Source organism: Pelodiscus sinensis, chromosome 11 (genome assembly GCF_052426305.1).
Source record: "Pelodiscus sinensis isolate ZL-2025 chromosome 11, ASM5242630v1, whole genome shotgun sequence".
NCBI lineage: Eukaryota > Metazoa > Chordata > Testudines > Trionychidae > Pelodiscus > Pelodiscus sinensis.
This window is the reverse complement of record NC_143062.1, coordinates 47,766,256-47,787,586: the sequence shown is the minus strand read 5'-3', so window position 1 is coordinate 47,787,586 and position 21,331 is coordinate 47,766,256. Positions and strand designations below refer to the sequence as shown.

At 44.0% G+C, this 21,331-nt stretch overlaps 2 protein-coding genes across 10 annotated transcripts in view; one reads left to right on the top strand and one right to left on the bottom strand.

The window, feature by feature from the left end:
- Nucleotides 1-1,898: 1,898 nt before the first annotated feature.
- THOC7 (THO complex subunit 7) lies at nt 1,899-21,252 on the bottom strand. The gene is made up of 8 exons (XM_075938503.2): nt 21,118-21,252; nt 19,889-20,006; nt 16,829-16,956; nt 16,384-16,470; nt 12,232-12,289; nt 5,096-5,162; nt 4,892-4,961; nt 1,899-2,334 (listed from the first exon to the last, which is right to left on the bottom strand). The coding sequence occupies exons 1-8, from the start codon at nt 21,134-21,136 to the stop codon at nt 2,267-2,269; spliced, it is 615 nt and encodes a 204-aa protein (XP_075794618.1). The 5' UTR covers nt 21,137-21,252; the 3' UTR covers nt 1,899-2,266.
- Nucleotides 21,187-21,331, top strand: part of ATXN7 (ataxin 7) — a 179,769-nt gene continuing 179,624 nt past the window's right edge. For 6 of the 9 annotated variants that reach the window (XM_089781273.1, XM_089781271.1, XM_089781272.1 and 3 more), the window contains exon 1: nt 21,195-21,327. The gene's annotated coding sequence lies outside the window, so the exon portion shown is untranslated. Of the gene's footprint in view, nt 21,328-21,331 lie in introns of all 9 variants that reach the window. The other 3 variants (XM_089781274.1, XM_075938494.2, XM_089781267.1) reach the window with 1 other exon arrangement.

Genomic DNA, 21,331 nt, shown 5'->3' with positions numbered 1-21,331 from the left:
AAAAGCAGGCTAATTCTGACAGCTATGAAGGGCGGAATACCAGCCCTTAAAAACCAGGACTGCTCTGCTGGTGTTGGGGAGTGGGGGGGCTACTGATCCCCGCAACAGTGGAGAGCTCTCTGCAGGTTTTGCATTTGTTCAGGAAGGGTCTGATGCTGCTTTGCACTGGTGTGATCCAGTCTGCAGGGACTTTGCTTCTGGTGGTTTGTGGGGTAGTTGGGGGATTATTTGAAGGCCAGAAGAGGGGGTTTGGGAAAAGATCCAGGAATCTTGGCACTCAGTCTGAACCTAGTAGCTTTTTAAACTCACATTTTCCTGCTGAATTATTGCCTTTTAAAACAATCCCATTCGTCTGGAAAAATCAGCCACTTACGGAGGCATCCAAGATTCTGGTAATTACTTTGCATTGAGTGGCTTGTCTTCCTATTGAGAATAGCAAAGGAGAACATGCTTGCAACTGGACGTGTCTGAGGTCCATAGACTGTCTGAATTTGCTCAATTTCTAGTGCCGTGGGCTGGAGCTGCAAGTCCCGCAGACCTACAGGTGTTCAGTGTGTGTCAAAGCACAGAAAAAACTGAGATGAGGGAAGAGGAGGATCTAATACAACACTAAAGCTTTGTCTATATGGCTAGTTACTTTGTATCAAGTTAGGATATAAATCTACAGCGCCAGCCTACTGTGGCCTGCTAACGGGCCATGTGGAACCTGCTCTAAAAGGGCCATAGTGCACTTTGATTTACTCCCATTTCAAAGTCAAGGAGATCAAAGTACACCAGGGACCTTTTAAGTGTGTGGTCGCAGGATTCACATGGCCAGTTTGAGCATGACAAGCTACTGTGCTGTTTATATCCCAGCTCGCTGTGCACTAAACCGTACCCTCAGATGTTAAAAAAAAAAAGGAAAAACTATGTAGCACTTTAAAGACTAACAAGATGGTTTAATAGGTGATGGCTTTCGTGGGCCAGACCCAGTTCCTCAGATCATATGCTGGAAGAGAATTGGCATGACCATATATACCAAAGGAATACAAGGAAAAAAGTGAATACATTATTAAACGGACAAATCAGATTTAGAACAGAAGGTCATTGTCTTCAGATTTAGAACAGAAGGTCATTGTCAAATCACTTGATCATTGTCTTTGGTCCACCCTCTCTGGGGCACCGGGTGCTGGCCACTGTCCGCAGACAGGATACTGGGCTAGATGCACCTTTGGTCTGACCCAGTACGGCCGTTCTTACGTAAGGTGGGGCGTGGGAGACAGAGGGAGGGAATAGCTGTTTATAAGTCAATGAATGGCTAATCAGGGGTGATAAGTGGGGAAGCTGTCGTTTAATGTGTAAGGTAATTAGCATCTGTGTTAAGGCCCATTCGTAAAGTGTCAAATTTAAGCATGAATGAAAGTTTTGAAGTTTCTCTCTCTAATCTGGTGTTAAAGCCTCTTTGAAGTAAGATGCCTGTAGTAAGGTCGTTAAGACTATGTCCAGGTAGGCTGAAATGCAGACCAACAGGTTTTTCCTTGTGAAGATATCTGATGTCTGTTTTGTGGACATTAATTCTTTGGTGAAGTGTCTGAGAAGTCTCTTATACTTTCATATACTAAGGTAAGATGATTCTCGAAGTTTATAGTGGATTTGAAACAAAGGAATGATTACTGACTTTCATGGGTGGGTTCTAAAATAGACAACATGGCTGCTACGCTGAAACGACCAGCAAAGCATTTGGTCCAGGCTTAGATTCCAAACCTGTATCTGGGTCGTGTAGCTTGAACTCGTGCATATGGGAAGAGGCCACTGGCATGACTGCAGCTGCAAGCAGACACAGGAATCCTGACTGTGAGGCTCAATGCAAAATCAGGGCCTTACTGCTTCATTGTAAACACTCAAAAGAAAGGAGGAAATTATTTGTAAACATGTTTTATTTCAACACCGTGTTAGCATCTTAGCAGATTACGATACAGGAATGTTTTACACTCTGGAACTGACAAGCCTGAAATATTTTCCTGGTTCACAAAACAATCTAAAGCTTTTTGTGTAATACTGGAGTGCTGCCCACACGTATATGAAGGCTTGTTACTTGAGCAGTAACTGTTTTACTGTAGCACTACCAAAACAAGACTTTTTGTATTTGTCTTAAAAAAAACCCTGGTATTCATACAAATTCACAAAAAACAGCCGCAAGATTTAATTTCTTAGAAAAGTTTCAAGATAACGAGTTTCGGCACAAATTCAGAAGCTATGGAAATTCTTGAGTAAGTCCAAAGTCTGTCTACTGTTTAGTCTCTTCTTCCATGTGAGTTTCTTGGGACTCCTCTGCTTCTGAAAGTTTTTCATCATCTGAAATTTAGATTGTGGCTATTAATCAAACATGCTCAATCTTGATATTTATGTATAAACTTTACTGGAAAATATTATCCCAATATAAACTTTATGCATTAGTGAGCTAAGATCTGTGGTTTAGCACTACATTATACAGAATATTAAATAACTAAGACTGTGATGCCGCCCTCCCCCCAAAGAAAAAAGAAAAAAGAAAAAGAAAACACACTACATTCAAAGGAAAGACTGATATTTGCCCCTGAATTGGTTCTGTTTCTGCTATTACAACACTTAGGGCATGTCTGTACTTACCAGAAGATCGACGCTCCTAAGGTCGATCTTCTAGTGGTTGATTTAGCAGATCTAGTATAGACCCATAAATTGAACACTGAGGCCAGCCCCTGTCGGTGTCAGTACTCCTTCTGCGAGGAGTAAAGGAAGCCGATGGGAGCATTTGAACCCATCGGCCTCCTGCTGTGTGGACACCACCACAGCTTGGTTTAAGGTAATCCAACTCCAGCTATTCATTTTGCGTAGCTGGAATTGCATACCTTAAGCCAACCTGCCTGATCTAGTATAGACCAGGCCTGAATTTTTGTTCATTTGCATATAGAGAATCCTGTAATATCAATGTACAAAATTTATGTATCACAGCTTCCATTACTAATGCCCTTGCTTAAGAGTGGCTTTTCATATTCTGAACCAGGGACGGCAACCTACGACATGAGCTGATTTAGAGTGGCACGCAGCAGAAGCTCAGCCACGTACAGAGGCCTCATGTCGGGTGGCAGCTGCTCTGGTGGGCCTGGCTGGGGCCAGAGCTGAAGACCATATGTCAGGCAGCGGCCTCAGCTGAGGTGGGGGCTGATCCTGCCAGTCGGAAGCGTCCCTGCCTGTGGTGCACTAGATCCCATAGAGCTGGAGCAGCCACCAAACATGAGTAGTAAGGGGTGTGTGGGGTGTGTGTGTGTGTGTGTGTGTGTGTGTGTGTGTGTTTTATTGAGCTTTTAAAATATTTTAAGTAGTATTATTTTTTGTATTTTATAAGAATAGTTAATTATTTTTAAATTTGTATTTTAATGATCATTTTTATTGTTTTAGTTGCTTTATTATTGACAAAGATTTGGGGTGTTTATTTTGGGGTTCTCTTTTTATTTTATGTTTAATATGAATCACTTAATGTTGAAAAAAAAAGTGAAACTGTGAAAGCATCACAGGAAAAGCCGGAGCGGAGCTCAGGGCAGGAGACCAAATGCGGTATTGGTGGAGAGAGTCCTCCCCCCCACACACACGCAGAAGAGTGGCGCGGCCCAGGGCAGGGGAGTTAAATCTTGGCACACCATTTCAGAAAGGTTGCCGACCCCTGTTCTGAACTCCTTTACTAGAGAACTACTAATACTTGACTAATTTAACGCTTTTCATCTGCACCTCTGCTGTGAAATTATTAAAAACTTCCATGACAAAATTGTAATCTTAGTTATGTCAGATATTCAGTTCTGGAAAGACAGGAACAGGTTTTGTTTGGAACAGGTAAACGCCTGGGGTCAGAGTATACGATCTGAAGATTTAGATCAGAAAAAATTGTCTGGGGGTTAGGATGCGAGTGCGGGACTCAGGCCATCCAAGTTCAATTCTGTACTCTGCCACAGACGTCCTGCATGGCCCTTGGGAATAAAGACTCTCTGGGCCTCGATTCTCTATTAATTTACCTATATCAGAGGGGTGGTGTTAGGATAAATACAGTAAGGATTGAGATGTCCAATACCACAGAAATAGGAGCCGTATCAGTAAATTACAGAAACAAAAAACATTTTTGGTTAGTTCAACAAATACGTATGAAGGGTAACAGCTATTTTTACATTTAGAAAAAAAATCAAATTTCAAAGGAGTTTTATTAAAGACTATGAACGATTTGCATAGACCTTATTGGCAGCAGAGAGGTTTGATGCTACTCTACTCCATCATAACTAGCTGCTAGAATAAAGTTTGAGTAGATTTTTTTTTAATTTTAGAAAAATATTCTCTGACTGTAGTACTGAATGCAGTACAGGTTGAACCTCTCTAGTCCAGCCCTCTCTGATCTGGCAACATCAGTTGTCGGCATGATGTTCGTTAGCCGGATGTCCACTTATCATGGGAGAGGCCAAGTTTCCCACGATTCCATAAAGTTTGTTTACAGCCTCCAGTCCTGGCGCTCAGTGCTTGGTGCTGTTAGTTAGCTCTAATTTACCCCTAAATATCTTCTAACAGTCCAGCAAGCAGTGGAAGCGTTGGCAATGCTGATAGACACTATTGACCTGCCTTGGTTCAGTAAATTCTCTGGTTTGGCACTGGTCAGGTTCAGAGAGTGTGGGACAAGAGGTTCAAGCTGTAGTTTAAGATGAGAAATATAGATACTACTACAATTTTAGTAATTTCAGTGCTAGAAGGCTTTATTCTGTATAAACTAACTGGAAAAAAGACAGACATTCTCCTTTTCTTGTTCATGGAAGTTGTCTCACTGACTGTAATAGAACTACTGAGTGAACACAGAAGGAGGATTTGGTCCTTACGTTTTCACGTAGAAATCACTTACTTTCCAAAGTTTGCTGAAGTTCATGGATGGTACTCAGAAGCACATGGAACTGCTTTCGTCTCAACTCCAGCTAGAATGACAAAGACAACCCACCAACTAAAGTATGGCAAATTTAAGTGTGGATATACATACTCTATTGAAACTTTCAGAAGATTTCTCATAATTATGTTTATGTGAATACAAATATAGAAAGAAAGCTCCTACCTTATCTTCAACATTTTCTTTAATGTGAGAAAGATGTTGAAGTTCTTTTCCCAAAGCTTCTAGCTGCCTGCAAATAAATTCCAATAACCGTCATAGTACAAAGTGTATTAACAGATTACATACAGCTTTTGTGAATTATTAAAAGTAATTTAATCTGATTTTTTCACAAGTATGCACTATTTCATCAAGCACTGCGTGCTGTAAGAGCAATAACAGGAGGGCACAGTGGAGCATATCAGAAATAACGACAGAAAGGAATACAAGAATTGCCAGACTGACTCCGACCCAAAGTCCATCTAGTTAAGTATCCCATTTCTGATAGTGGCTGGAACCAGATGCTTTAGTAGATAATGGAGGCAGAGGAGGTTACTCACCTCGATAGTAACTGACGTTCTTTGAGATGAGTGTCCTTATGGGAGTTCCACATTAGATGGGTGTGCCGCTGCCGAGCCTCAGATCGGATATTTCATGGCAGTGTCCCTGGAGCCATGCAGGCATGCACCAGCAGTCGCACGCTGTTAAACTACAGGCCTTGTGCATGAGCGATCCCCCTCCCTCACCCCATCGTTCCATCTCTACCCCGAAAACATGGCTTAGGAAGGCCAGGATCCCGAAGTAGAGGGGAGGAAGGGAGGGTTGTGGAGCACCCACAGGGACACTCATCTTGAACGTCAGTTACTATCGAGGCGAGTAACCTCCTCTTCGAGAGAGATGTCCTCGTGGATGCTCCATATGAAGTGACTACAAAGCAATTCCCTGCTAGGGAGGTAGGGACTTCGTATCTGGCAGAGAAGCGGTGGAAAGAACTGCCTTAGCTAGTTTCAGGTTGGAAGGAGGTCCCTGCACAAGTGCCTGGTGCTTTGCAAATGTGTGGCCGGAGGACCACATGGCAGCTGCACAGATGTCTCTTACAGGTACTTTACTGAAGAATGCTATCGAGATAACCATGGCCCTGGTTGAGTGCACCCATATGTTCTCTGGAGGGAGCACATCTGACTGTGTGTAGCAGAACTTGATGCAATCAGAGATTCAGTGGGAGAGTCTCTGTGATGAGACGGCCGGGCCCCTATTGTGGTTTGCTATTGAAACAAATAGTCTGGGAGATGCTCCGAACAGTCTCGTTCGCGCCAAGTAAAAGAAGAGCGCTCTGCGCAGCTCTAGTGTGTGCATTTTCATCTCAAAAGAGTTGGCGTGTGGCTTCGGGAAGAAGGTGGGAAGGTGTACTGTCTAGTTGAGGAGGAAGGATGAGTGTACTTTGGGGAGGAATTTGGGATGGGTACATAAGGTGACCTTGTCTTTAAAGAAGATAGTACATAGGGGGTCCGCCATTAGGGCTGCGATCTCTCCTACCCGTCTGGCCGAGGTAATGGCTATCAGGAAAACCGTTTTCATGGCCAAGTGTAATAATGAGGCCATCGCCATTGATTCGAAGGGCAGCCTCGTTAGAGCATTCAATACTAAATGCGGGTCCCACGGTTGCATTGGTGGACTGATATCTGGATAAAGTGCCTGCAGGCCCTTTAAAACCTCTTGGTGAGTGGATGAGCAAATATGGACAAGTCATCTGTCTTAGAGTGGAAGGTTGTAAAATAGCTGTAAGGTAAACTTTAATGGAGCTCATTGCGAGGTCCGCTTGTTTAAGGTACAGAAGATAGTCGAGGACGGTAGGTAAAGGGGCTCTTGAAGGAACCAACTGGTGACACGCACACCACGTCAAGAATCTTTTCCATTTCTGAAGGTAAGTCTTGCAGGTACTCTGTGCCCTACTGTGTGGAAGGACTGTACTTTCTGTGAGCAAGTCAACTCTAGGCTGGAGAACCATCCAGGAGCCATGTCTTCAGGTGTAGTGAGTGGAGGTTCGGGTGGGCGTCTTGGGACCCCGGCTGAAGAAGGAGATCCCTGATGCAAGGTAAGTGGATTGGTGGGACATGGTGATGGGAAGGGAAACGATGGCTGGTGAGGCCATGCTGGTGCTTTAAGTATGAGACAGGCCCTGTTCTTCCTTATTTTGTGAACTACCCTATTCAACAGGGGTTTCGGAGGAAATACGTAGAATAGGTGGGACGTCCATGTAATGAGAGAGGCATCCCCCATTGATCCCTTTCCTATTCCTGCCCTGGAACAGAAAAGGGGGTTTTGACTGTTGGACTGCATGGCAAACAGATCTATGGTAGGGTGACCCCATCGGCAAAAGATGCCCACCAATATGTGCGGATTCATTTGCCACTCGTGCTCGGCTGGGAGGGCTCTGCTGAGTGCGTCTGCTGTTGTATTCAGGATGCCTGAAAGATGCACTGAGGTGATAATTGTGTTGCATTTCAGGCACCAGTTCCAAAGTGGTATGGCCTCTGTGCAGAGTGCTCGAGATTGGGCTCTGCCCTGACAATTTATATAAAACATTGCTGAGACATTGTCTTGTGCAGTCTGATGTGGCTGTTGGCGGTGAATGGGAGAAATTTGGCGCATGCATTCCTGACTGCCCTCAGTTCTAGGACGTTAATGTGCATATTCTTGTTGGTGCTGGACCACAGGCCCTGCCTGGCAGGTATGATGATGTAGATGGGCACCCCATCCTGTACGAGATGCATCTATTGTCATGGAGACGGATGGTTCTGGTGAGTAGAAGGAGACTCTGGAACATAGGTTCCTTGGGCTCAGCCACCGGCGTCATAGGTGCTGAGGCGCGGTGCCGCCGCTGCTCTTGGCGCTGGCCGTGAGGGGGATGGCAGTTTCGGTGCCATAGCCCCTTGAGGCACTGAGGAGGCTCGCTTTTTGGATCCCCGCTGATAAGGTTCCTCGGGTTGGTGACCCAGATCGGAGGCTGCTGGAAGTGAGTTTTCTAATAAAACCAATTTGAGTCATAGGTCTCTGTCTTTCCACGCCTGTGATTTTAGCTTCATGCAGTGAGGGTATTTGAGAGATATGCTGCTCTCCAAGACAAAGAACGCATTGTGAGTGACCGTCCAAGAGTGGAATACGGTCTTTACATGAAGTGCAGCGTTTAAAGCCAGGTGATCAAGGCATGTCCCGGTAAGTAGCCAAAGACTGCAAGGAGGGATTAGCTGGGAAAAAAAGGAAGAAAACCCCTTATACTAATTAATATTTCTCTCTCTCTTTTCTTCTCTCCATATATATATATATATATATTTTTAACTAATGAAGTAATTATTTAAAACTAACTAATTAACAATTATAATGAACTTTAACTGGTTTTTCAGTCCATCTGTAGCCGGAGGCAGTAGAGAAGGAACTGAGGAGCGGGGTGGGGGGGGAGATACTGTAGACAAAGCTTCTGTCAACAAAGAGCATCTAGACTACATCCAGTTCTGTCGACAAAGCAAGCTGCTTTGTCAACATGAAAGTGTAGATGCAATAACGCCTTCTGTCGACAGAACTCTGTCGACAAAAGGCATTCCTCGTAGAATGAGGTTTACAGCCGTCGACAAAACTGCTGAGTTCTGTCGACGTTATGTCGACAGAACTCAGCAGCAGTGTAGATGCAGGTATAGTTTTGTCGACAAAAGTCTCTTGAAGAACCAGTGTTTCCTCTAATTGTTATGTCCATGTACAGAATGACTTTTGATACATCATCTCCCTATAGGTGCATATAACACAAGGCATTCCGCACATGCACAGTGTGTGGTGAGGATGGGGCCGATGGGTTGGGGTACAGGAGGGAGCTCAGAGCTGGAGTTGGGGTACAAGAGGGTGACAGCTTCAGCTAAGGTACAGGTTCTGGGGGGTGATTGAGGGCTTGGGGTGCAGGCTGCCCTGGTGACAGAAGACTACTTCTAGCACTCTCATTGAAGCAGCTCAGGGCTAGGTGAGAGGTGCTTCTCTACTGCCCCAACAGCTCCAGTGGCCATGGCTGTAGGAGAGGCACCTGTCCCCCACCTAGGGCAGGTCTGGGCTAGGCTGGGTAGGGCCCAGCTGGGAGAGACTCCTCTCCCCTGGCTGTGGCAGCTCCAATTTGGGGCTGGTGAGGAGGGGTGTTTTTCTGCTAGCCACAGTAGCTTCAGAGCTTGGGGAGAGGTATTTCTCCCAGCTGCAGCCCCAAGCTCTTGCATGGGGCTTAACAGGCAGCTGCACGGCCACGCAGCTTAAAGGGTAAGAACCCTGCAGTGGCTTATGTGGATTAATCTGCCCTGATCTGCCATTAGGTCTCACCCAACTCTCTACTAGCTAGAAACTGGCTTACACATCAATGCACACGGTTTAATATTCCTTCTAAAAATGATGTGGTCACTAGTTATAACTCCGAACATTCTTAATCTATATACTTTAAAAAAAATCTTGCTGACTTCTTGTAGTAATAAGTGACACATCTTGAAAGTGTATTTCCTTTTGTTGGTTTTGAATTTCCTACCATTTCGTTTCATATGCTCCTATTGTTGCATTATAGGAAAGAACAGAAGCTCCTGTTCTACCTGCTCTCTAACACTCATTATTTTCATGTACTTTTCTAATGGCCCCTTCTCCCTCTTCTTTCTAAGGCAAGCAATACCAGCCTCTACAATCACTCTCCTCCTAAGAGTTTTTCCAGGTCTTTGGTCATGTTCGTCACTCTTCTCTGACTCTCTTCCAGTTCTATGATGTTCTTTTTGAAATCAGGTGATCGGTATTGCTGAGTGCACCACAAAGACATTAAAATGTTCAGTATTTATTCTCCATCCCATTTCTTATGATTCTTAACACTGTGTTTTTTTTTTCTGACAGTCATTGGTCTCCATTTAGTTGTTTACAGTGATGTCCCAGGTGCCCTATCTGTACTGGTGCAGTTAATTTAGAACCCTGTAAGATGTAAGTAGTTTACATTTTTTTCCCTTCTATTGCTTTTTATCAATACTGATTTTTATCTCCCATCATCAGGTTTAGGTCATTTTCAGGTTCCTCATGATATTCTCTGATTCTGACCATCTTGAATAACTTTGTCGTCTGCACATTTTGTGACCTTTCCAGATCGATCACTACTCTAAACACTGGAGCTAGTCCAAATCCTTAAGACACCTGTGGCTGTGTCTACACCGGTGCGATCTCGCGCAAAAGCGGCCACTCTTGTGCAAAAACTTGCTGCCTGTCTACACTGGCCGCATGTTCTTGCGCAAGTAAACTGACGTTCTAATGTATAAAATCAGGGCTTCTTGAGTGAGAACTCTGATGCTCCCGCTCAGAAAGAAGCCCTTTTGCACAAGAGCTCTTCCAGAAGAGACCAGTGTAGACAGGCAACATTAATTTCTTGCACAAGAAAGCCCTATGGTTAAAATGGCCATCAGAGCTTTCTTGTGAAAGAGCGTCTACACTGGCATGGATGCTCTTGCGCAAAAACACATGCCAGTGTAGATGCTCTCTTCTGGAAGAGTTTTTGCACAAGAACTCTTCCACAAAAGAGTTCTTGCACAAGAAGCTGCCAGTGTAGACATAGCCCTACTGTTAATCTTTTGCTAGGATATAAAATCCTTCTTTTGGTTTTCTCTCTTGCAGATCCTTTTTGATTCAAGACAATATTTTTCCTCTCACCCATGAGTACTCAGCTCCTCTAGTAGCCACTTGTGAGGTACCTTGTTGAAGGCCTCTTGGAGGTTTATTTAAATTAACAGGTTCTCCTTTAGCCACTCCTTTACTGACACATTCAGAGAATTCTAAGTGATTAGTTGGATCCAATTTGCTTTTGCTGAATCTGTGTTGGTAAGACCCTATTGGATCATGATCTTCTAAATGTTTTGGTATTGGTCTTAATTATCAATTCCACCAACTTGTCAGATATGGACATAAGGCTTGCAAATCTATAATTATCCAGATAATTCCTAGGGTCTTTTTAAAATAATGGATACAATTTTTCCACTTTGCGACATTTTTTAACAGTGTTTCTCAACCTTTTTTTATAAAGTGCCCCCTTTAGGAAAAAAAAATATAAGTACCCCCAGTACCTACAGTTTTCAGACACACACAATTTTTTTCTACCATTGCAACACATTTGTTTAAACAACTTAATCGTAGCCAGGCGGGCGATGAAATTTTTGGGTGTAAAAAGTACAAAAATAATAAAGCGCAGTAAAACTTAACAAAAATCCAGTTTTCTCCAAATTTCAGTTGTGTTGACATATGCTCCCGAGTTCTCTCAAGTACCCCCACAGGTTGAGAAACACTGCTTTGGACCATTCTCTTTTTAATGAGAGTATGACAATGTTTTGTTAGCTTAGGTATGAAATAGGGATTGATTAAATGCCTTACATATCCCCTGCATGTAAAGGGGTTTGATGGATGGGAGGAGTGCTGTTCTTTTTTAAACATCCTGGCATTCAGTACCTAAAGGGTTAAACCCAGGTAGCTAGGAAATGTTGTCAGGAGAACCAACAGGAAGAAATTGGTGAGATTAGAATGGAAAGGGAAGCTGCTTGGTGTTTTCTTGATTGGTGTTTTAAAACTAGGAGCTGGGGGGGGAGGCAGGAGATGAACTGAACCACAGGGATACCCATGCCCAGAAAAAGAATACCCATACCTAGAAATGAGCTGGACCTTGGCAGTACAAACATGTGAATAGATAGGGAATGTTTTTAGTTAGACTTGATCAGATTATGTTGTTTTGTTGTTTGGTTAAACTGCTCTGTGTTAAGTACGTGCTCCCCTGTCCATCTACTGTATCTAAAGCTGAATCCCAGGGAAGCAATTCTCTGTACTTTAATCTATTCTCCCCTCCTCCCCCCAGTTGCTTTACAACACCTAGCAACCAAGTATACTTTACCAAACATATATTTTTGTTTTGTTACTAAAAATCAACTTTAAATCTATGATCTGATTCTTGTGCCCTAGAAGAAAATAGGAGGTCTGTGTATACATGCCTAAGAATAGTTAAGTGTAGGTCTGCTGCTTATATATCATTCATTGAGTGGGGTCTATTCATCTTCTCTCTCTTTAGATGTAAAAGTAAGTTTGTTTCCAAAACAGGACACCAATAAATGCACTTTGTTCTTTGTTGCAGGTCACAAGCAAAAATATTTTGCAGACTGATTAATAAACTAAACCTCTACAATATGATCTAATTTAAAATACGAAAGATCCATAATAAAATAAATGATATATGTTAAGGGACAAAATAGTAGTTGACTTATGCTCATTTCATTCAGTCCTATACTTACTTTAATGTTTCGTGCCTGTCTGGATGGTGCTGTATTACTTTAGCCAATGCATCATATTCTGAAAGGGAAAAAAAACATCCTTTTAAAATCTTTTGGATGATGATTAATAAAGCCTAATCCAGTAAATAGAACTACTCAGAGGAAAGCACAAGCACTAAGTATTTGAAGGGCTGGACCTGGGAGTACAATGGTAGTTTATCTCCTCTAATAATTTTTCATTATTGTTCAACCTTTATACCCATTTGTAGTGCAAGTATACTTTAGGGATATTAAAAATTATGTAATAGGGTAACTGTGTAACCACTGAAAATCTCAGCAGTTACAGACCATCCTCGCTGTTAGTCCAAGATACGTTCCAAAAAACTTGGACTTATATCGAAACAACTTAAAAGTGGGGAATTTTTTTCACTCAGCTGACTTCATTTGCACAAACTGGAGTGGTTTGGTTTGTGTTTTTTGCATGACTTAAGAGCGGGGAATGGGAGGACTTATAATGCATCAGTTCCTTCAAATGTCAATGACTTTAGATGTTTACTGGGGTGACTTATAGCAGGGACGCCCTGTACATGGTTACCCGCGCTGTGGGCTCCGTAGTATTAGAGCTCACAGCACAGCCTCGTTAGGGGTGGGGCCAGCTCCTGCCCGCCCCACTCCTGGGGATGAGGCTACTGCAAAGCCTCCTCCCCGTCAGTCAGCCTTTGCCCTGCCACAGTAAAGCCACCACCCAAAGTTACTGGTTAAACAGGTAATCAGTTATACTCTAACATCTCTAACATAGTTTACTGTGTACTTTAAATACACATGGTTTTCAGCCTCTTAATCTAACACACATCTTGATAAATACCCGCATACAGCTACAGTTTTAGCACAATGGTATGATACTGTATTTAAAAAATAGTCTTATCTTGTACAGGTTGGACCTCCCTGGTCCTGAATCAGGGATTTTGCCAGACCAGGGGAGGTCATTTCTGGTCACCCTGCTGCTGGTCAAATCCCCCCCAACTTCCCAGTTCCCCAGGAAGCCGAACTGGGTTGTGTGGCTTCCCACTCCCTTCTCCCCATGCTGCTCACTCAGCTTCCTGCTCCCCCCGCCCCAGCCCAGCTGTGCTATGTGCCAGCTCCCAGGCTTCCCCCCTCCCATCCCAGCTGAGCCATGCACCAGGCTTCCTGACTCCTGCCCCCAACGCAGCCCAGCTGAGCTGCACGCCACCCTCCTCCCCTGCATCATACCGGGTTCCCCCGACTTGCAGCGCACCGGGACTTTCTGATCCTGGAACATCCGTAGTCCTGCTACACCATGGATGTTGCCAGACCAGAGAGTTCTAGCTTATGGAGGTCCAACATCCCTGTTTGCAAAGACTTAAGCAGATGCTTAGCTACACAGATTGTGAGTAGCCCCATTAAATTGAATGTGATTATTTAGAATTTGTAAAATGAAGCATGTTTAGAAGGATTAGAGTCTAAATACTCATCACAAATTGGCCTACTAAGTGCATTTAAAATTTTACATTTTACCTAAAAAATAAAAATCTAACATCAGATTTTTTCCCTTGATGGCTAAACTTCCATTTAAAAACTTTTAGAAAGGGGGAGCGTATATAAGAAGGATGAGCTCCACCTAAACCAAAACGGAACCAGATTGCTGGCACTTAGTTTAAAAACTGTTCTATAAACTTTTTAATGTTAAGGGCTGGGGAAAAGCTGATGGGTGCGGAGAAGCATGTGCATCGGACAGAGACAGCTCTTAGGGGAAGGTCTATTAATAGAGATTCTCTATGTTCTAGTGAAGAGGAGAGCATGGAAAATGATAACGTATGGGTAAGATCAGATGAGAAACAATCAAATGAAAAAGAGCCTAATGCATCAGGAAATGGCAGACAGATAAATAGTGACAAATGTTTAAATTGCTTATACACAAATATTAGACATCTAAATAATAAGATGGGTGAACTTGGTTGCCTTGTATTAAAGGAGGATATTGATATAATAGGTATCACAGAAACTTAGTGGAATGAGGGACAATCATTGGGACACAGTCATACCAGGGTACAAAATATACTGGAAGAAAATGTAGAATCAAATGAAGTAAAAATCTGAAATGAACCAAAATGTTCCATAGAATCTCTATGGGTAGTAATTCCATGCTCTAATAATAAGAATATAGCAGTAGGGATATATTACTGACCAGGACCATGATAAAGACTAAGAAATGCTAAGGGAGATACTATCCAAAAAACTCCAAAAACCTTTTAATAGTGGGGGATTTCAACTATTCCCATATCGACTTGGGTACACATCAGCTCAGGACGGGATGCAGAAATAAAATTTCTTGATACCTTAAACTGCTTCTTGGAGCAGCTGCTTCTGGAACCCACAAGAGGAGAGGCAATTCTTGATTTAGTCCTAAGTGGAGTGTAGGATCTGGTCCAAGGAGTAAATTATAACTGGACCGCTTGGAAATAGTGACCATAATGTAATAAAATTTAACATCCCTGTGGTGGAAAAAACACCTCAGCAGCCCAACACTGTGGCATTTAATTTCAGAAAGGGGAACTACACAAAAATGAGGAGGTTAAATAGAAATTAAAAAGTACAGTGACAACAGTAAAATCCCTGCAAGCTGCATGGACACTCAAATGTATACGCCAACTTAAAAAACACAGTAAGAGAACAAAAACAAAAACAAAAACAAAACAAGCCGCCATGGTTCAACAACCAAGTAAAACAGGAATTATCAATTTTAGACAGGGGGGAGTCACTCCAGAAATTTTTGAAGTGGCCCCAGGCCGCCTCGGGGAGAAGGGGAGGGGCCAGGAACTTGGCAGGCTGGGTCCAGCTCATGGATGCCCTACTGCCCACCCCCGAAGTAAAGGAAGCAGTGAGAGATAAAAGGGTATCGTTTAAAAGGTGGAAGTTAAATCCTAGTGAGGAAAATAGGTAGCAACATAAATTCTGTCAAATTAAGTGTAAAAATAGAATAAGAAAAGCTAAAAAGGAGTTTGAAGAACAACTAGCCAAAAACTCAAAAAGTAATAGCAAAATGTGCTTTAAGTACATCAGAAGCAGGAAGCCGGCTAAACAACCAGTGGAGCCCCTGGACAATTGAGATGCCAAAGCAGCACTCAAAGATTAAAAGGTCATTGAGAGAAACTAAATGAATTCTTTGCTTCAGTTTTCATGGCTGAGGATGTTAGGGAGATTCCCAAACCTGAGCCGTTCTTTTTAGGTGACAGATCTGGACAATTGCCTCAGATTGAGGTATCATGAGATAAGGTTTTGGAACAAATTGATAAACTTAACAGTAACAAGTCACTCAGATCAGATGGCATTCACCCAAGAGTTCTAAAAGAACTCAAATGTGAAATTGCAGAACTATTAACTGTGGTTTATAACCTATCCTTTAAATCAGCTCCTGTACCGAATGACTGCAAGATAGCTAATGTGACGCTAATATTTTAAAAGTGCTCTAGAGTGATCCTGGCAATTACGGACCAGTAAGTCTAATGTCAGTAATGGGAAATTAATGGAAACTATAGTAAAGAATAAAATTGTCAAACACATAGATGAACATAATTTGTTGGGGAAAAGTCAGCATGGTTTCTGTAAAGGGAAATCATGCCTTACTAATCTACTAGAATTCTTTGCCTCTATATAAAACCATGGTATACCCATATCTTGAATACCTCGTGCAGATGTGGTCGTCTCATGTCAAAAAAGATATATTGTTATTGGAAAAGGTTCAGAAAAGGGCAACAAGAATGAGGGGGGTGGAATGGGTACCATATGAAGAGAGATTAAAAAACTGGGACTTTAAAAAGAGTTAGATAAATTCATGGAGGATGGGTCAATCAATGGCTATGAGCTGGGATGAGCAGGAATGGTATCCCTAGCCTCTGTGAAGAGGCTGGGAATGGGTGATGTGAGAGATTGCTTGATGATTCTCAATTTTGTTCACTCCCTCTGGGGCATCTGGCATTGGCCACTGTGAGAAGATACTGGGCTAGATGGACCTTTGGACTGACCTAGTATAGCCATTCTTATGTTTTAATGTTCCGTTTGTTTGGACTTGGGCAATGAGCAAAAGAGTCCTTTTAGATGAGAAACAGGCAACTTTAGGTACAGGCATTTGCTCCATCTAAAATAAAACCTTACCTTGACGATTTTTTCGTATTCTTTTTGCTTGCAGAATCTGCTTTTTACATTCAGCAATCTTCTCATGTGCTGCAGCTATACTATTTTCTTTGCAAACAAAACCAAAAGAATTCCAAAAGGTAAGAGGTACAGTATTTGATTCAAAAGTACTTAAAGTGTCATTAAGTCAATTTTCTAAACGTCAATATCGCTGAGTGCAACTGACTGCAAACCTATGGCCCCACTGGACATTTTTAGTAGATGTATCCCCTTGTATATTTTGAATCTGTACTTAAATATTAGCAGGATATTCAAAACCTGTGTGTGCATGTTTTTCATTAAAAACTGAAATACATATATATTTGTAGAAACAGTAAACAAATGATACTAAAACTGCCAGAGTCTCAAACATCAAGCCTTATAGATGTTACCACAAATACTGATTAGTAAGTTTAGTTTTCTTTACCTATGTCTTTGTAGATTTTTTCATAATTCTCCATTTCTCTGAGGTTCATATCATAGACAAGCAGAGTTTTTCCCATTGAAAATTCACACTGTGATAAAGTACTCAGCATGCGTTGATATTGGCTGTATCTAAAAGTGGATAAATTGTTATTAAGCAGCTAAAAAAAAAGTTCTCATGGAAATATTCATTTACTATTGTAGTGCCATGGAAGACTAAATATCTCAAATATAAAAGCAATTGAAAAAATATAATATTGCAAACATTTAAGGTAAGAATTCTTGAAAATTTAATTAGACATATACCACTGGTTAATTAAAGCATTAAGTATTTCAGTTTATTTTTAGGATGCCAAATAGGTATTAACATAATAGACTGATTCATGGATTGTAACTGTCTCAGTATAGCAGGCTGCTTATCCAGTGAGATTAGTATTTAATATTTATATTACAGTGATACTCAGAGGTCCTCGTTTGGATTAGAGTTCCATGGTGCTCCTGCCATAAAAATGCAAGAGGACAGGATTTCTGCCCCAAAGAGCTTCTCTTTCTTTGTATAATGTGTATGATTCTATATGGGTGTTTTGGAATGTATATCCAACGATAGCATTAAAATTGAATAGTACAGAAATACAAGTTCCTTGCTCCAGTGACTCCTGCTTTCCATCACAGCGCTCAGATACTTATTTTGATAAGTGCAAGATGCAGGTTTTTTAATTTGTGCATGTAACCTTTCCACACAAGGATGTTTTGTGTTGTTTGCAGACCTCTAGTATGAATCCAATGCTTCACAAGTCAAACCACTAACATTCTATTGATATGTTCTCCAATGGTTAATGATTTAATTTAAAACTGGCCTCTAATTTGAATAAAAATTTCATTTACAATATGGATTACTTTAGGGATGTGATTAGTCGACTATCTGATAAGCATAAGCTTATTGGATAGTCGAGTAGTGACTCGACAAGTTGCTTCCCCCTCTTGCAGATAGAGGCAGCAAGCGGTGGGAGCAGGAGCCGGTGCTGGGGGAAGCTGGCTTAAAAGCCAGTTCCCCCAGGCACAGTCTCCAGAGCGGGGCGGAGGACGGAGGAGGCAGTGGCACGGCGTGAGTAGGGAACTGAAGCAGTCCCAACTTGTGCTGGTTCCCACTGCGGCGCTTCAGCTTTTGAAATGTAGCAAGAGCCCTGTGTCTTGCTACATTTCAAAGGCTGAAGTGCCCCAGTATGAACAAGGGGGGAGCAGGACTGCTTGAGTTCCCCCCTCGCCCTGCGCTCCCTGTGGCATTCCCTCTCCCCCCAGGTGGAGACAAGCTGGTGCTGGGGAAAGCCGGCTTAAAAGCGAGTCTCCCCCCAGCACTGGCTTTGGGGTGCCACCTCCCCCTCCAATACAGGCAGCGGGGAGAAGATAGGGGAGGCTGCTGTGAAGCATCCCCTGTCCACACGAGTCCCAGCAGGGAGCCGAGACCCTCCCATAGGCAGGGCTCGACAAATAATGCAATCTACTTGCCTGTGGTGAGTAGATTGCAACCCGGAAGAGCCGGGTTTGGGCGATCTGCACATGCGCGGCTGGTGAGCGGGGTTCGGTGCGGTTCGGTGAGCTCTGCCCAAAGGACAGGGGCTGCTGCCGTGAAGCAGTGCTAGTTCATGGTGGCCAGGGCTGCCCGGGGTAGGGGCTGCTCTGACAGCAGCCCCTGCCTGCAGCTAACCCTGGCTGCCACAAACGGGGCTGCTGGACTCAGCACAAGCCAGGACCGAGCAGTCCTGGCTCGCGCAGACACGGTGCCGCTACATTTAAAATGTAGTAAGAGCCTGACGATTTTCACTACATTTAAAACGCAGAGCTGCAGCATGGGTGGCTCCCGGAGCTACCCCCACTGCAGCTCTGCATAGCAGTCCTATCGACTATTCTGTTAGCTCGGTAACCGCAATTTAACAGTCCTAGACTACTTTGTCAGTTCTATTTTACAACGTCTTGCTCTGAACGCTCTGCAGAATGCTCTTATAGTCACCCAAAAGAAAACTTCCTCCAAGCATCTAGTTTTAGAGTGTTGTCTCTAATAAAGTCCTCCCTTTCATTTTGAATGGAGTTTAATTAATGGGCTTTTTCGTTGACACTTTTTTATACAGAGGAACAAAAGCAACATACTATCTTCTCCAGGACATATCTGTCAGTCATCCTATACCAGAGTTCCTAAACCAGGGGTATCAGTACCCTTAGGGGTACACGAGAGAACTCTGGGGGATAAGTCAGCACAACTGAAATTGAGAGAAAACTGAATTTTTGTTGTCAGTCTTACAGCACTTTGTTATTTTTGTACTTTTTACACCCAAAAATTTTCATGGCCCGCCCGGCTACGATTAAGTTGTTTAAACAAATGTGTTGCACTGGTAGAAAAAAATGTTGTCTGTCTGAAAAATGTAGGTATTGGAGGTACTTATAATTTTTTTTTTTTTAAAGCGGGTACTTTATAAAAAAAGGTTGAGAAACTCTGTACTATACTACAGCTGTGAGTTCCTGTAAAATCAGTTGCTATAGCAGAAAGATTATAACACTACTGAACTCTCAACAGTGCTTAAGCAACAGCGTAGATTCACTATTACCAACCCAAAATATTTTAAAAAAATGAATCAGGCCTTAAAAAATAATTCACTTTAAATTGAGATTTTTAAAAAGGGTTTTTTATTAGCCTTCTGGCTTTTGAGTGCTTAGAGTACAAACTTTTCAGTCTACATCAATGGGAGTAGATAAGTAAAGAAAAAAAAAAGCTGACATTCCCATCCAATTACTTAACCCCAAGACCTAGAGCTTTAAATAAAATACCAATATCAAGGGAATTGGCAAAAAATGACTCTACAGTGCTAATTATCTGGGTTACATAATTGCTGCAGAGTTTGGACTGTAAACAATGCAAGGTCCTATTTAAATGTAATAAAATATGTTTTAAGATTAAATGAATTGTTTTAAGATGAAATGAATGTTTTTATAATCAAAACAAGCTTTTGGCTCTGAACTACTGGTATCTAGACCACATTGCTTTAAAGAAGAAAAACAGAGAATGGAATACCCTTCTTCTTGAGATCCAGAGTTGCACCATTTAATGAAGCTCTTCACTAACAAATTAATTCGTCTGTCATCACCAGCACCATCTCCATCAATTAGAAGTCGTTTACGAATAACTTCATCTAGAGTAGAGGAAGATCATATTTTAAAAACATGGTAAGTTACAGCCTCGAGTTATGATTGATCCTGGTTTTGAACAATATCCCTCCCATTACAGCCTGGCACTGAAGAGAACATTTTCTATGGTTGACTGTAGGGTATTTGGTGTATCCAACCTCCCTTCCCCATTACTTCCCTGCCAACAAGTACCCCCCCCCCCTTAATTTCCCAAATTGAGAAGGACTGAGTGGGGGCATTGTGCAATGGGGCCTGCCTGGTGTTTAGGGTTGTGTGATTGTTTCTGTGGATGGGGGCGGTAGCTCTGGAGTGGGAAAGAAGGGAAGACAGCTGGTAGGCAGAGATTCTGGAAGGGGAAGGGGACAGGGGAAAAGGGAGAAGCCTGGAGTTCACAGCTGGGGTGTGGGAGGCAGGAGCTGGGAGCCGACAGGGGGCCGGGCTGTGGGGTGGACGGGGGCCCACTGGGAACCCCAGCAGCGGGGGGTCTCTCTGGAATACACGGGGGCAAACCCGGGAATGGGGGGGCACCCCAGGGACCTGTAGGGGCCCCCAAAGCGCTGTGGTCTCTGGAGCGAGGGGCGCTCCGAGGCCAACGCTGTGGGGCTGGGTCACGAGCTGGGGCCTAGGAGGCAGGCTCTGGGCCGCGGGGAGAGGCAGAGGCCCGGCCCGCTATCACCCCGGGGGAGGCCCGGGCCGGGGAAGCTCCGGAGCCCCGAGCGGTACAAGGGGGGAGGCGAGACCAAGGCCTGGCCCGGGCGGTATAAGGGGGTGGGAAGGGAAGCGAGGCCCGGGCGGTACCGGGGAAAAGCCTGGCCCGGGGCGCTATAAGGAGGGAGGCCCGGCCGCTAACGGGGAGGGGGCAGAGGCCCGGCCCGGGCGCTATAGGGGATGAGGGGAGGCCCGGTTCGGTTGTTCCGAGGGGCCCGGGTGCTATAAGGGGGGAGGCCCGGCTGGCCCGAGGGGGGAGGCGCGGCCCGCGTGTCCAGGGCGCTATAAGGGGGGAGGGGAGGCCCGCGTGTCCCGGGGCCCGGGCGCTATAAGGGGGAAGGGGAGGCCCGCGTGTCCCGGGCGCTATAAGGGGAGGGGAGGCCCGGGCGGTCCTGGGGGCGCGCTCACCGTCGGTCACGGCGCCCATGGCGGCCCAGGCGGCTGGCGGGGCGGCGGCGAGTGAGGTCAGCTTCCCACAATGCAGCCGGGGCCGCGGCAGCCATGGAGGCGGAGGCTGGGGCCTGAGCTGCTCCCTGCGGACCCGGGGCCCCGCGCTGCCGCGCCACCGGCCGGCGGGGGAGAGGGCGGGCGCACCCCGCGCGGCACCGGCCTCACCAGGTGA